This window comes from Diachasma alloeum, unplaced genomic scaffold (genome assembly GCF_001412515.2).
Source record: "Diachasma alloeum isolate Michigan unplaced genomic scaffold, Dall2.0 Dall_scaffold_00343, whole genome shotgun sequence".
NCBI classification, from domain to species: domain Eukaryota; kingdom Metazoa; phylum Arthropoda; class Insecta; order Hymenoptera; family Braconidae; genus Diachasma; species Diachasma alloeum.
Window position 1 is genome coordinate 817,858 of NW_021680482.1, and position 16,288 is coordinate 834,145.

General features: G+C 37.4%; 2 protein-coding genes across 12 annotated transcripts in view; one reads left to right on the plus strand and one right to left on the minus strand.

The window, feature by feature from the left end:
- The window catches only part of LOC107040820 (short/branched chain specific acyl-CoA dehydrogenase, mitochondrial), a 5,297-nt gene extending 4,162 nt beyond the window's left edge, over positions 1–1,135 (minus strand). For both annotated transcript variants that reach the window (XM_015261077.1, XM_015261075.1), the window contains exon 1: positions 821–1,135. In XM_015261077.1, the coding sequence (XP_015116563.1) occupies positions 821–850 (30 nt within the window). In that variant the 5' untranslated portion in view covers positions 851–1,135. The remainder of the gene's footprint in view (positions 1–820) is intronic.
- A 3,168-nt stretch (positions 1,136–4,303) lies between these two features.
- The window catches only part of LOC107040785, a 50,972-nt gene continuing 38,987 nt past the window's right edge, over positions 4,304–16,288 (plus strand). For 5 of the 10 annotated variants that reach the window (XM_015261016.1, XM_015261024.1, XM_015261026.1 and 2 more), the window contains exon 1: positions 9,490–9,626. In XM_015261016.1, coding sequence (XP_015116502.1) covers positions 9,624–9,626 — 3 coding nt within the window. In that variant the 5' untranslated portion in view covers positions 9,490–9,623. Of the gene's footprint in view, positions 4,825–8,936; positions 9,070–9,131; positions 9,262–9,489; positions 9,627–16,288 lie in introns of those variants that run through there. The other 5 variants (XM_015261019.1, XM_015261023.1, XM_015261020.2 and 2 more) reach the window with 5 other exon arrangements.

The following is a 16,288-nucleotide window of genomic DNA, read 5'->3' on the forward strand; positions in this document are numbered from 1 at the left end:
CCGAACCCCCTGCACCGCATTCGCCGAAGGACAAGGGAAAACCTCATTTCAGGAAAAAACCTGCCCAGGTACAGTCGTCTGTTACGAGACACCCGTTCGACAATGAAACCGTGAGATTTAGAGTGCTAATTATTTTCCATCATTAAATTTGCTAATTAAATCGCGTGAGAAAAATTTGAAAAATAATCATGAATGTTCGGCGTAATTTAAATTACATTTTGCACAGGATTATCATTTTTTTAGGCATGAAATCGATTTTACAAATGATTGAACAAATGATTTTTATGATGGAAAATTCATTTTTTATAAATTATTTGTAGAAAATGCTCGTAATTTTGAAAAATAGCACTTTTTAAATTATTTTATCAATCTTCCTCCAATCATTTTTTTCAGATTTTAAAAATATTTTCTGACGGCTCAATCTCGAGATTCAAATTCAGACCTGAAAGTTTAAATAATAAAATCATTGTGAAATGTCCAGAAACGTGGGGTCAAATGGGGCTCAAATGAAAGCTCCGATCTTCGTACTTGGATATCCTTATCTACGAAAAAAAAACTCATCCGTTTATTCTTCATTGACACAGGTGAAGGTCCGCGAAATCCATCCGGCTAATCGGCCACGTGTTGAGCAAGAATATAATAAAAAATAGAACCCCCAGCGGAACGTTTTCAAACATAATTCAGTCCCAAATGATCAAAAACAGTCGTACCCCAGGAAATAAATCTCGATAAGAAGAATATCATTTCCCACTCAATATGGCAACGATTGAACCACACCGAGCCATAATCCAACATTTAAATAAATCGTAAGAGTACTCACTTTGCCCAATAATGTTCTGACAGAATTCATGTTGCTTTCTCGAAGTTTGAAAAAATTACAACAAAAAATATTCGAATACACTATTGAAAATGACGACTTGCGATCGAGCGCTTGAGTTTGGAACTTGCCAGCCAAGCGGCCCACTAATGATTAATGTTCGAGACGCTCGCTGGAAAGCGACTGATCAAGAAGTCACAAAACTGGTTGTTATGTAATAAGAATAAAAAGTGAAGCAGCTACACACAAAATAATGAGACCTTTCGAGGGGGGAACTACTCGACACGAGTGATCACAGCGGAGTTGTTGATACCTTACAGCGAAAAATTTTCACATCCTCTAGTCGTCAAAAATCAGCGGAAGTTATCGCCTCTTATCGCTGTTTACGCACTCGGGTGGGATAATTCCGGTGAGGCATTAATATTCGGAATAAAGAATTGAGAATATTCAGTGGGGTGGGTATATCAGCTCAGATAGTTACGAAACAAATTGATAGTTTTGTTGGCACGATGGTTTGCGGGACAATCAATCGACTTTTATTCTCTTCGGTGTTTGCTTTGGGAGAGGGAGGCGGGAAATGAGTACGTCAGAAATTTGGGAAATAGGGGGTAATTAGGTGTGGGTCAGAGGGGTCAAGGGCCGGTGACTCTTGAGAGTGGGGAATGCTCGGTGCGGATTCTTTTAACAGATCTTTTCGGAATTGCGGCGATTTAAAGATTTTATGTGTGGGAAATGTGGTGTCTTTGTTCGACCGGGATTCACAATTTTTGAAGCGTATCCCAAGGCAACGCGGTGTGAAATATTCAGTAAAAATTACGGAACTCAAGGTTCTCTCACCAATTGCGGAATCGACTCAGAACATTTCAGTGACGGTATCGTAATTTTTCACGGGAGATTCAGGTAAAAATTACGGTGCGCTCTGGAAAAATTCCGGGATTTTAGGTAAAAATTACGTGTCAGCTCCGTAGAATTTCCTATAACCACATTTCGCTCCGGAATTGCGGAATAAATACGTCATTTTTGTTGGATGTTTCTCTCCGTGGAGGCCACCCGATAAAAATTCTAAATGACACGGATGAAAAAATTTAATAGACAACCTAGCGAATTCGCTAAACAATTCTATTCGATTTCTATTGAGTTTTCTATTAGTTTTTGGCCGATTCTATTGAACCGTTCAATGGAAAATATCATATAGAAAAAGTTAGAAGAATTTGTTTTCCTACAGAATTTATTCTATTGAGATATTTTCTACAGAATTTCCCCTGGTTAAATTTATCAAGATTTTTGTTTTATTGTCTTGATGGGAAGAAAATAAAAATAGAATCAAAAGAACATAAATTTGAGCCGAGGAAATTGTATAAAAAATATCTGAAGAGAATAAGTTATACAGAATTCTAGAATTCTTTCAACTAAATTAAATTAAAACTAAAATAAAAATTGAAACTAATTGTTTCAATTCTCGGTTTTTTAGAAATTACATATATTGCTTCAAATAATTCACAAAGAATCAACATTGAACTCTACAAATCATTCTTTCGAGGTCATTACAAATTTATCGATTTTCTAAATTTCAGCAGAAATCGATTTAATGGAAAAAATCAAATTTTCGAATGTTTGAACAATTTCAATTGTTTAACGGGGCGTAAATGGTGGGTATAAGCAAAAGTATTATGGAGAATGTTAAAAAAGCGGGATTTTTGTGCAAAATATCATTTGAATGAAAATGAATAAATAGAAGATAAATTCGATAATTGAACATCGTCGCTCCGCATGGAATCATTTAACGCTACTAACATTGTCAACAAATAAAACGAAATCATAATATTATGCAAGGGCTTACTCGTTCCGCCCATTGCTCAATATCTCACTCTTCCATGACGTCCCTCATCAATTCCACATCGTTAAACCTTGATCAGTGTCAATGAGGGTACAGTTCCCACATCTGACTCTTCCATATGCATCGCACCCCGATATCAAGAGTAAAATTATGAAAACGAGTTTTCGCTCCCCCCCCCCCGATTGCGTTATCATTTTCCCAGGAATAACTAATATTTCCATGTGCTCGATAATCTCTCACTCTCCCCGAAAATAATTCATGAGCGTAAATAAGATATTTGAGGCCTATGTTCCAGTTACTATGGTAAAAGTATAGGGGATTGACAGCCACTATCTCCTCAACGATATCCCCATAAATGAATTAGTGCGTCATTCAGATTATTTATTGAGCAACAATTTGTTCTCTTCCCATTTGTTTTCCTCCGTCAAAGATATTTTGCTCCGCTGAATATTTTTTTATTTTTTCTTCATCATAATTTCCTTATCATGATTTCTGACGTCATACATTGAGCGAAAAACATTTAATATACCATATCTCGCATGCAGTGAAGTTAATCAAGAAATATTTTGTTTTCGAGCTACAGGATTGTTGTCACATCGTCATTATTGTTCTATTATTAAAAAAATCGTCTCTCATTTTTGAGTCAAAATTTTGGCCAAAAGGAAAAAGTACTCTCCCTTGTTTCGAGAGTTAAATACGGGGGGAGGGGGTTACTCAAGTTGTGGGGTCACACAATTTTTTTTCAATTTCTAAAGATATCCAAATATCTTTTACAGTTTGGTACAGACCACACCACAGATTCAATCATTTTCAATCATGAAATTTGTTAATTAAATTTCGTGACAAAAATTTGAAAAAAAATTATGATTATGCGGCGTCATTAAAATTACATTTTGCACAGAATGATTATTTTTTTAAACATCCGTGGTTTATAAATAAATAAATGGAATTATTTAAACTTTTGGAAACCTTTTTTTAGGCAAGAAATCGATTTCTGGTAAAATTGGTGGATTGGTGGATTGTGTGACGTAATATTTACTAACTAAATCTATTTCTACGTCAAACATTCAGTGATTCCAGACGCAAAGAAACGCAGAGAAAATGTTTTGATTCTATCAGTTCAGGGTCATGCAGAGAGAATCCGATAACAGAAATAATTCAGTATCAATGTAATTAGCTTCGAAATTTAAATAATAAGTATTTTTATCGTAACGTGATATGAAAAATCGTCATTTTCATTCAACTCCATCTCTCGTAAATTGCAAAGACTTCGACGCCGATTTAAATAAATATATATTGGCAATAATATTGTTCCTAGAGATCCAATGATTTAAACAATAAACCAATGATTCTCACAATAAATAGAATGAAATTGTTTAAGTTGAGATTCATTTAAACTATTGTAGATGCTTTCCACCATTAGTATTTGCCTTATAAAATAATAATCCAATTAATTGTCAACCATTTGTTAAAATTAAATGTGATCCCCTGTCTCCATCAGATTTCAAAAATTCGTATTCACCGCCAGAATCGTTTCTCCGTCATATCGTAGTCTCCGCCAATACCGTTCCAAGAAGCCGCCGAAGGGGCTTTCATTGGCCCAGAGCTGACACATGCGCACCAAACCCTCAACAACTGTCCAAAAACCTCTCAGTTTCCCCAAAAACCCCAATCAATTTCCATTCCCCCGAAATCCCCCCAAAAAATGACTGATTTCCTCCTCAAATACCAAAAAACCTCCTAAAAAGAATTCTAAACCTCAAAAGAACTTCTGCGCACAGCAGCTGCGCAGTGTTCCTCCGAGAGACGCCGATAAATGGCCAACGTCCGATCGATTCGCATTTTTTTATCTCGTTGAAACGAAAGTGAGATGATAAACCTCAAAAATACTCCCCCAAAACAGACAGAATAATTCGCAAAAAAAATCGTACAGCCGCATCTTAAGGTGGACAATCAATCAGTGAACCCATAAATTGGTTGAATATTCGAGTGGTGGACAGTTGAGTGTCGGAATTGTTGGGGAAGGGTCCCTGGGGGAGGCTGATCGCCGAACGGAAGGTACGTGTCCCGCTCTTCTGGCACCTCCAGTCGAACGGTGTTCGGTGTGCCGCGAGTGTGTGTACCTCCGGGTGTCTGTCATTGGGAAGGAAAAGCCGGTGTCTCTTGACAGGTGAGTCCAGCAATTTATCCACTAATGAGGGCGAGAGGTTCCCCCAAAGCCCCATCTCCCCGATTTCGTCGCTTTTTTCTCGTAAATCAGCGAAAATTCCGGGGACTGACAGGGCTTTCGAGCGGCCGAGAGTGACGTAGGGCCGAGGGGTGTGTCACAGACCTCAGACTGACCCTAAACCCCTCGACGAGACCCCCGGGTCTAAAAAAAAACGGAAATTGTTCTCGGGCGGTTGTTTTGCTCGTGAATGTTATTTTCTTAATGCAACGGGGGGAGGAGACGGTGGACGGAGTGGGTTTTTGTCACGGATTTCCGCCATTTGCCGCCCTGTCGAGTGACCGTTTACGGCCCTGAGGTACCTCTTGGAGGTCAGATAAACAGACTTGTTTTTTCGGGCCTCGGTTTTATCGCCTCTTTATTTTTGGTAGGACACTTTCGAATATGTGGATTTTGGGCGAAAGTGGAGTTTACTAGTGAGGTGGAGAGGTTTTATTGAGGAGGCCGAGACTGCCGTGGGTTATTTATATCGGAGGATGAGGGAATTGTCATGGGGTTCGGGGGAATGGGATTGAGAGGGGGTTTTGTTGGAGGGCGAGTGGGCTGGGGGGTTTTCGTAGTTTTTGGGGCGATCTGGGTTTGATTATTTTGGGGTGTCCGGCGGGTAATGACCCTTGCAGTCCGAGGAACACCTGGGGGATCGAGGTGCACGCCTACGGAGGCACGTGTGCTGGTCACAGGTGGCATTTTCCAGGCATTGTCACTCGCTGGTGTTACATTAGGTCTGTCGTTAGGAGGAGCGGGTGCATGGTGAACTGTAGAAGTCAATGAGCCTGTTCACACCGGGGACAGAGTCGGTGGAGACGTGTACTTGGATCAAGTTCGATGATACTTTTGGGTTATTCTGGGCGTAAGCCAGCGCTGAAGCCCTTGTGCAGTGATAGAAAGGATTAGTTATTGTCAACGAATGGATTCGGTTGGAGACGAGGGTCTATTCGTCCTCACCGAATATTCATTCGTTAATAGTTAATAAATCCGTATTTGAGGAGCCCTGTTTCACTCGATTTTCGCTGTTCTAGTTGACCATTCGTTAGGGAACGGTGGGGTAAAACGGACACTTGAGACTTTTTTAAAATTATTCATAACTCAGAAACAAATCAATCACTTGGGCTTAGTTAGGCTCGTCACAAAGGGAAATAATTGTTCTTTCTATTGAAGAAAAATTAGTAAATTTTATCAACATTTCAACCCCTCATTAATATTTTTAAAAAAGTCAAGTGTCCGTTTTACCCCAACCTCCCCTAAGTATTAACCAGTATTCATTTGGTCATATTGAACTCTACCGTTCGTTAATATGTTGTTAGCGAATCTCGTATGGAATTAATCAGTAGCGAAGTGGTAAAAGCAGATACGTCAATTTTGACTATTGACCAGTTTTCAAGCAATATCTCGGAATCTAAGGGAGATAGCGAAATTTTTGTTTATAACCTTTTTTGTAGAGCCGATTGAGTTTTACAACAAATGTAATTATGAAAATTTCGCTAACTGCCTTAGATTCCAAGATATTAATTGAAAACTGGTCAATAGTCAAAGTTGACTTATCTACTTTTACCACTTCGCTACTGAAATGAATCAGTCTATCAGGGTGATAAGATATTGGTCGCCACACGGGTAGGAACAAGTTCTAGCTCATATGATCAGATGAAAAAAACTTTGTTTTGGGGAACAGTCTAATTTTGAGTTATTGTCTTCTGCAATTGTAGAATGTCAGGAATATTTTTTAGAAAGTCGGTCTGTTCTTGGGGATTGGCGAGGAGTTGGGATAGTTATGACGATTCATCACTTTCTTTTGATTTAAAACAAGAAATTACAGCGGCAACTCAGGAGATTGTTCTGAGTGAAAGAGCAGAATGTGAGAAATTGATTTTTTATAATCTGATGGACATCGGATTATCTCGATGGTGTGAGGTTGTAGGGGAATGTATCAGAAGACATTTTTTGTTGAGAATTTTGTCAGTCACAGAAAAGGTTTTTCACATTTTCTCAGAGATGAATAGACGGTTAGAAGACATTTTCAAATGTGACAAGCCTATTTTGGACAAATATTGAAGTATCTCGGTAGCGAGTTGTTTTAGAAGGAATTGTCAGAAATTATTTTTTATCGACAATTTCATTGCCTACAGAAATGCTCTTATGACATTTTCTCCAAAAATTAATGATCTCGGAGATAAATTGAAAATGAAGCTAAATGTTGAAATCTAACAAGTCAATTTTTTACTGTTTTCAAATGTCGCGTTATGTCGATCTAGAGTAAAATGTCAGGAGACGTGTCTTTTTATTTTGTCAGCTACAAAAAACAGCATTTTCTCATGAAATCACTCGTCTCCAATGTGAGCACGGAAAGAATGAACATTTATTACGTCCTTTTGGCGTTTCTCACATCTTGTTGGATATAGAAATATCTCGATAATTAAGGGTTACAGGAACAAATACTAGAGGACATTTTTTTCCGGAAGTTTATTTAGCCACAAAAGCTATGGCTTGACGTTTTCCCCTAAAACCAGTCGCTTCAACATGAACACGAAAACAACAAACGGAAATTACGTTTTTCCACTATTTCTCACGTCAGGAAAAAAATGTGGAAATGCCGCGATAATGATGGGTTTCAGAGAAAAACGCCAAGACATTTTTGTTCAATATTTGCCTCTTGATAACGCCCAAAACCACTCATGCATTGTTTACAGTAAATTGAAATTTCCAGAGAGCAACATTTTGGAAATTCAGTGAAATACCGGATTTTTGAGCAACAGAAAGACGAAAATTCACTAATTTACGTGAATTTTTAGTCAAAAAATGAATATTCAGTAAGAAATTTCACTAAATTCTGATGTCTATCAATTTTCAAGAAATTATTGAACTGAAATCCACAATTTCCACGAATTTTTTCATCCAATTGTGAACATCTAATGACAAAGTTCCGGTAATGCAACATTTCCACTGAAATTCCCAGGAATTTGCTTATTGAAAATTGTAATTTCATGGCAAAAACCCGCGGAAATTGTAAATTTCAATTCAATTATTCCGGAAAAATTAGTGAAAACTCTGGAAAATTCAGAGAAATCTCCCATAGATTTTCAGATTCCTCTGAATTTTCCGGAAATTCCTAGAATGTTGAAGGAATTACCCTAAAAATTCAAGGAAATTTGGCAGTGAATATTAAGGATGTTCTACACCCTTTCTGCCAAAATTCACGTTTTTTTAATTTTTCTGGCAAACTTATGATGGAATTGACGTGAAAAAATATAACGTTTTTGCGTTTTGTCATTATTTAATGACTGACGAAATTTTAAGGTGGTGCGAACATTTTCCTGCGTTTTCTCTAAACTTTTAAAAAGAATCACAAAACTGTAGAAAAAACGCATGAAAATTATCGCACCACTACGCAACTTCGTGAGCCATTAAAGAATGACAAACCACAAAATCGTTATATTTTTTCAGGTCACTCCTATCGATAATTTGCCAGAAAAATGAAAACAACGTCAATTTTCGCTAAAAGGGTGTCGAACATCCTTAATTTCCACATGAATTTTCCTCGAATCTTGAAATTGTTTTCGCTTTTTCCCCGTAAATCGCGCTCAAGACCTTTTTCCGCAAAATCCAGCCAAATTTTTTCAACCCTACTAATAATCTTCCGATTTGTTTCTCAACATCTCCAAAGAAGCCTGACTCACAAGCCAAGCCAATCTCCATCGAAGAAAAAACCCCCGATTTATCATCTCCCACATAATAACTCGCCGGTAACCCCAAAATAAATGTCCATTTCATTGAAACCAAACGGTAGACGGCCCACGCGGGTGATTATGTCAGTGTCCGTGCATAATTCCTCCTCATAAGAGCGAAGTGGTCAGAGCTTTTTACTCCCCGAATGCGTGCCACGAAATTCAAGAGTGATGCGTTCACGGGAGAAAAAAAAACACGAGAGAGAAAATAAAAAAAGGAGTGAACCGGTGCCGGCGCACGATTGGCCCGGGCCATGTCTCTTCTCCTCTTTTTCATTGTGTGGGAACTTTAACACAGTCAAGAGAGTATGGGGGGAACTTTCCCCTCTCCGAAACGTTAACATTGGACTCAGCGACTATCGAGAGCGCCAGAACGGCTTAGCGATACCGTACGGGCGTATTCCGTGGCGTCTTCCAGGCCGTTACGTCGCGAACATTTTTTTTACAAGTAAATACCTATTGTTTCTCAGTAAGTAATTGATTAAGTTTAGTTAGGATAATACAAATGATCCTTTGTGCTTAAATTTCAAGTTCTGAGTGACGATCTCCTGTTGTGTCAAGTGTTTAGGTGTCTCTGGTAAATTTCAAGAAGTTCCGAGGAGCGAAAGTGATTTAAGTTTGTGGAATACTTGGAATTGTCGGCTTCAAGATTGTTAAATCGGTAAGGCAATGGGATAGTTTTATTTTTGGTGTCTGGATTAATTCGACGAATTTAACGGGTTGATAACAGTTGTGGTATCATGCGGGATTCGGCTGATTAGATGGGACTTCTAGTTAATTTATTTTTCAACTCGAGGCCTTCGGATTTTATTCCAGGGTATTTATAAACTCGGGGTGAGCGGGAGGGAGGGAAATTTGAGGGAATATTTCGTTGGAATGCGACGGATGGTCGCAATATATTTGTTGATGGAACACGACGTGTGCGCGACAATTAAAGTATTTGAATTGGTGATTATCGTCGATTTCTTGGAAGTGCTTATGTGGTTTGGAAGGAAGGTTTTTGGTGGGTAAAAATACCTGGGGATGGTGAGTCAAAGTGGAGCGACAATTGATTTCAATCGAATTGCAAACAGATAAACAGGAGAGCGAACAATCGCACATTGTGAGGAATTGAATGGTAGAGTAGAACAGTGGGCCGAGGAAAATGTGGGGAACTGACAATTTTCCAGCGATTCTTTCCATTGAATATTAATTCAGGTTAATTGTGGAGGGGAGAAACTTCGCAAAATGAGTCGATTTTCACGGCTTTCTGAAGATCTAATTATTTTAATTGTGAGGGGTGTAGAGGTGAATGTCAGGAGTTGTTTGTTGCGAATTTTGCCAGCTACGCGATTTTTTTTTCACATTTTCTCCTGAGGTCAGCCGTTGTTAAGATCGATTAACAAATAAAAAAGATGTACTACGTTCCACTCCAATTTTCCACGTCTTTCTGAAGATCGCTTTATTTTAGTGGTGAGTTATTTTAGGAGAAAATGTGGACAAACGATTTTGTTGGAATTTTTGGAAGCTACAAAAAAGTGTCTTCACGTGTTTTCGTAAAACCACTGGTTCTCAAGATGGATTGACGAATAACAAACTTGTAGCACATTTTACTACAATTGTCGTAACACCAGACGGGGAATTATCTTGATGATACGTGCTTTTGAGGAAAAATGTGAGAAGATTTTCTTGTCGTTTCATTCTCAACAACAGACGCTCCTCGACATTCTCACAATCTTGTGATTTAAAATTTAATTGAGATCGAATAGTTCGTGAAATTTGTTCCTTGTTTGTAAATAAATAATTGAAATTGTTTAGACTTTCAAAAAACTGATTTTTTTGGGCGCGAAATCGATTTCTGGTGAAATTCAGAATACGAATAAATTTGTGACGATTCTGAACAAATGATATTTATAGTGGAAAATTGATTGTTTACAAATTATTTATATAAAATACTCACAATTTTAAAAAATTGTTATTTTTAAATGATTTCATCAAATTTTACCGTAAAGTAAACTTTCGAGATTCAAATTCAAACCCGCAAAATTTAAATAATGAAATCATTGCAAAATAATTTACATTAATTTACATAACTCAATCATAAAAATAATAAAATAAAATAATTGAATAATAAAATCATTGCAAAATAATTTTATTATTTAAATTCAGGAAACTTAGGGTCAAATGGGGCTCAAATGAAAAGTAGAAAAACATTTCACCGGAGAAAAAATAGCCAAAGTGCTCAGATATCTACGAACTAACATTCGGTAAAACCGTTGAAATCGACTTATTCGCCACTTCCCTACCGACTTCATTGATTTCTTTGTCCCATTCTCCCTGGAATTTCCAAAGTCTTCCCCCAATCATTAACCTCCTTGTGTCGTAAAAGGGCGAGGGGGAAGACAAATACAACGAATGCTCATGCTCACTAAACAGCAACAGCGCCGCTTCGTCGACGCCTTGTTACACCGCCGTGTAGAATAATCTCTATGTTTAAACCATGACATCACCAGGACGCTAGCCAACAGGCAAAACGCGTCTACAAATGTCAGAATCATTGGGAAAAAAAATCCCCTCAATTGTCTGCACTATTCATTCCCCCATCAAATTATCTCACGATTAGCATTGCCCCCCCCCTTTATTTATAAATATTGAAAGACGATATTTTCCACTGTCCCACTTACTTTATTTATCAACATCCCTGGAACACCTATTTATACCCAATAATCGAAGATACGTTTAAGAATGGGTGTAAACTAACTAGCGCATGCGTGTGTCCCTCTTGAATGAAAACGAGGGAACATCGCTCAGAGTCGTGCAAAATACCGAATGCTCCAATATAATACACCGGTGAATTGCGTAAGGTGCAGGTCCCCTCGTCTCCCTCAATTTCAACTTTTTTTTTCTTCTTCGTTCGGCGCTTGTGTGCGTGACCTCGTCCGAGTGCATCCGTTGTCTTTATTTCCCTTTTATTCGCCTCTCTCCTCATCCACTACAGGGGAATTTGGCCGTGACTCTTAAGACTTTTACGTTTTCATAAAGGATGTTTCTCGATCGAGCGAAAATTGGCGACAAAAATGTAGCGAAATACGGATTGCGGAGATTTGATGAGGAAGATGGAACTAACGGATGTTTCGCCTGTCCAAGACGCAATTTCGGGGATTTTTAATTTTTTTTTTCATATTTTAATTTTTTGTTCGGTTTGACACAATAACTTCGTGAGTGAAAAATTCTTAAAAATTAAAATAAATTGCATTATTCAATTACTCTAAATAAATTATTACAATCTGTTAAAAATTGAACTCGCTGAAAATCATGGTGTTTAAGTTCACAGTTTGGTACAGACCACACTATAGCTTCAACCATTTTCAATCATCAAATTTGTGAATTAAATTGCGTGAGAAAAATTTGAAAAGAAATCATAAATATTCAGCATCATTAAAATTACATTTTGCACAGGATTATTGTTTTTATAAACATTCGTTGTTTATAAATAAATAAGTGAAATTGTTTACACTTTCGGAAACCTCATTTTTCAGGCATGAAATTGATTGTTTATAAATAGATTCTAGAAAACGCTCGTATTTTTTGAAAATTGCTATTTTTCAATTATTTCATCAATCTCTTTCAAAAAGTAAATTTTTTAGTTTTGTGTTCAGATTAAAAATTGTTTTTTAACGGTTCAGTATCGAGATTCAATTTCAAACCTGCAGAATTGAAATAATAAAATCATTCTAAAATGTCCGGAAAAATTCAGAAACAATTTGACTTTGTCAATTGAAGTGTCTAAAAAATTATAGTCGTTTTTAGACCAACATATTTTTCAAAATTCCAAAAGAAAACTAATTATTTCGAACAGATGAATTATTTTTTCCCATGTCAGATGAAATTGCCCATGACGCGACTTTACTGGAAACTCGCTAAGCGTACCCGGGCAGTGTAGAGTGAATTCGAATCCCTGTGGAGGGGACCAAAGTCGCAACGACGCATTTGGTGACCAGGCTAGGTTTAACCTCAAAATTTCTGAGTTTATATCTTCAAAATTTCTCATTCCAATGAAAAATTGAATTCTTCGAGTTATTTTTCTGCATGAAACATTTTTCATAAAATATAATAGTATATTTCGTTACGAGTGCGGAATAGTATTTTTCCGGCCTGTTGCGATGAGGTTTTTTACTCATGTGGCGTTGGCCTCCGAGCCGTAGGCGAGGACTGGCCAACCACACGAGTAAAAAAACCCCATCGCAACAGCCCAGGAACAATATTTTGCTGTAGTAATTTTCAAGTTTTCGAGTTTGGGAAGTATGTAATACCAATTCCCAGACGAGAAATCGTGAGAAGCAGTACAGAAAAATAGTTTTTTGGCTTGTGGGAGGTTTATAGCACGAGCCGAAGACGAGTGATATAATCCCAGGAGCCAAAAACCTTTTTTCCGCACTCGTAACGAACGATATTTTTCATCACAATGTGTGGAAAAAAGGGACGTTTTAGGCACGCGAAGCGTGCCTAAAAAGTTACTTTTTCGTACAGCGTGATGAAATATATATATTTTTTGTTTATGAGCTTATTTCGTCCTCTAAATTCTTCAAAATGAAGATTCAGCGATCAACAATAAGAAAAAACTCACGCAAATGTCCAATTACAAAACAAGAATGTGAGATAATACCTATATTTAAATCATGGGATTAAATTTCTTCTGACAATTGCGTAAATTCTAGCGGTTACGTGCGTGAAATGAAGTCAGAGAGGTACATAATACACTTTAACTCATGAGTATGGCATAATCCACGTTCATTGAAGTTTTGTCTTACGTTTGTAACAAACAAGGGTGCATTAACCTCGGCAAACGGTACCTGAACGTTTCCGGGATATTTCATGCCTATCTGTTTCCACATCTTCCCCTCAGTAGTTCTCGAATTTTTGTCGCATTATCAATTCACCACTCGTCTCTTCAGCAAAAAAAAATAACATGTTGATAAAATGAGGAATAATCGGAGTCGCGTCAGCATTTCCATTCTTGTTTTCATTTTTTTTCCTGTTTTATTTTTTTCTACACTGGCCTTTGTCAATTATTTTTCCACGATGATGCCATACACAAAGATATGTACTGTGATGCGCGAACGGTTTTGAAAGGCACCGTTATAAACCACCGCTGGGTCGAGCCAATTAGCACAAATCTAGCTGAGTTGCACCGGGGGAACCACTGCAACTTGTCTTTCATGGGAATCACCAAAAAGCCTTTCATTATTCAGTATTTATTCATCACGGACTACGTTTCTTTCATACTAATGGACTGAGACGTCCTTTCATGGAGTGAAGACCCTCCACTTACGTCAGACTATTTCATTCATCTGAATTTCAATTTAATTTGGACTTTAAATTGCTGCAATTAGATGATTGGAGAGAATTGAGTGGTTGTGACAGGAAAATCTCGATAATGTCTTCTATTTTGGGCGGAATATATTTAAATCTAAAGGAGCTAGCGACATTTTTGCAGACCCAGCTCTTTCCTTTTTTTGTAATAAACAAGAACTACAAAAAAGGGTATTACCGAAAATATTCGTGTCTAGTTTAGATTTTGGAATATTTAATAAACACTTGATGGAGAAATAATTCACAAATCATAATTCATAATTCATAAATCATAATCAATAAATCATTTCAACGATAGACTGCACGTTTTTGTTGAGCCATTTTTTGTGGCAATTGTTTTTTTCCACGAAAATGACTTCACGACAAATATCGTATTTCCCTTGGATTTGGAGATATTCAATAAATCCTGAATGAAAAAATTTTTCGTTTGCCAAGTGAAGACTGAATTTTTCTGGTGAAATATTTTCTCTTAAGCTGAATTTCTTGGAATCCGAAGTAGATAGAATAAAATTTTGCGGACATTTTTGGTAGCTCTAGTGTTTTTCTACGAAACTTTTCATATCTCTTGAATCCCCAGATAGCTAAAAAGAATAAGACGGAAAGGATTCGAATTATTTTAACTAAAGAAAAACGAGAATTTTTCATTCGTCGAATTCTGTGTTTTCTGTTAAATCAGACAAAAGCGTTCGTATTTCCGTTAAATCTCAGGACATCCAAAGACTTGAGTTATGAAAAACTGAACTGAGAAAATCAAATGGCATGAAATTACTTCAACTGAAGGATTCTAATGTGTTTCATCTTGGGATACGTGAAGTGATCTAACGCCATTGAGTGGATTATAAATACCCCAGTGAACGTGACCCAGTCTTCCATCGAGGAGATAGTGCTGTGAAGAGAGTTTACGAGGCGAATCTCGAGTGTCAATGATCGTCAATAGGCTCAACCTTCAGCTACTCGTCTATCTCCATTTTTAGGGCATGAATAATTCATGTTTCGATGGTTACGATGCGCGATTTCCTTCCATTTTGTGGATCTCTGGATTCTGGAGGTTATTTTCCCCAATCGGATTTCGATCAATCAGATTCATCAGCAGTATTTGAGGCTACCCAACAGTTTTATTTCAGATATTTTCTTCTAGCTTTTGAACATTTCGCAGTAGCTCCTCATTTTTTTACCTGAATATTTTGCAGTTATTCTTTATTTTCAATTCGACGATTAACAATCCGTTGGTCGTGGCGCGCTGCACCAGCATAAATCGATGTAATGATAAATTTAAAAGATCTAGGAAAAATCGGAAAAAAAAATCAAGAGTGATCTAGGGCCTAGATTCTACGTAGGCCATATACTTGAACAAGTTTCGTGCACGGAGAAAATTATTTGGTGAATTCCAACAACTAGTTATTCACCGCAAGGGTCACGAGGGCCGCCAAAAGCACTAGTTATATCAAATACAAATAATCGAAATGTCATTTGATTCTGTCTGGGGCTTCCCTCGCGGTTACAAACGCGCTTGAAACAATATCCCTCCTGCGATACACGAGCTTCTCATCCAAATCAAATGTCTCTGTCATGCCTCCCTCACTACCTTGTGTTAAATATTTCATTTATTTTCTCCTGTTCCCCCGTGAAATGTGATAATAATCACCGAGTCGTATTTCAGTGATTAAAAAAACGTTAAGAATCGTAATGCGAGACCTCAGATGGTGATAAAGCCTCGGTTAACCTGGATTATTTAACAGTATGATCCAATGTTTCATTAATTTAAAATCAAATCGATTGTTTCGTTGATTAATTTTCAATCACCGGGAGCAATTTGTGGATATTATCGTAGAGGACAGACGGGGCATTTAGTCAGCGAGGAAGAATGTGGAAATTTATAAATAGACAGTAGGAGTTGTTGTTCATTTTGACAAGGAATACAATATTCGACCTGAATGCAATCGTTGATGCATGGCGAGGGCGATAAGGAACTGCATGAACTAGGACTCTTTCTCAGTATGATAAAAGGTCGATGACCTGAAGTGTATGAGTTGAAAAATTATTGTTCACTTGAATAGTAAAGCCGAATGAAATGACGAAATTTGATTCGAAATATGTGGGTTTTTATGAATATCTCGCGATTGGAAGAGGATATTAAATTTTTTCGGGAGATTATTTTTGTTGCTTTCATTTTAGGCCGTGACTATTCGCACCATTGCGTGAATCACTCCCGTACACTCCATACACTCCACGCATGCGTGAAGTTTGTGTGTTTCACGCAGCCGAATTTTCATACTGCTGTGTATTTCACGCAGTTGAAGTTTCATACTACTGTGTGTTTCACGCAGTTGAAGTTT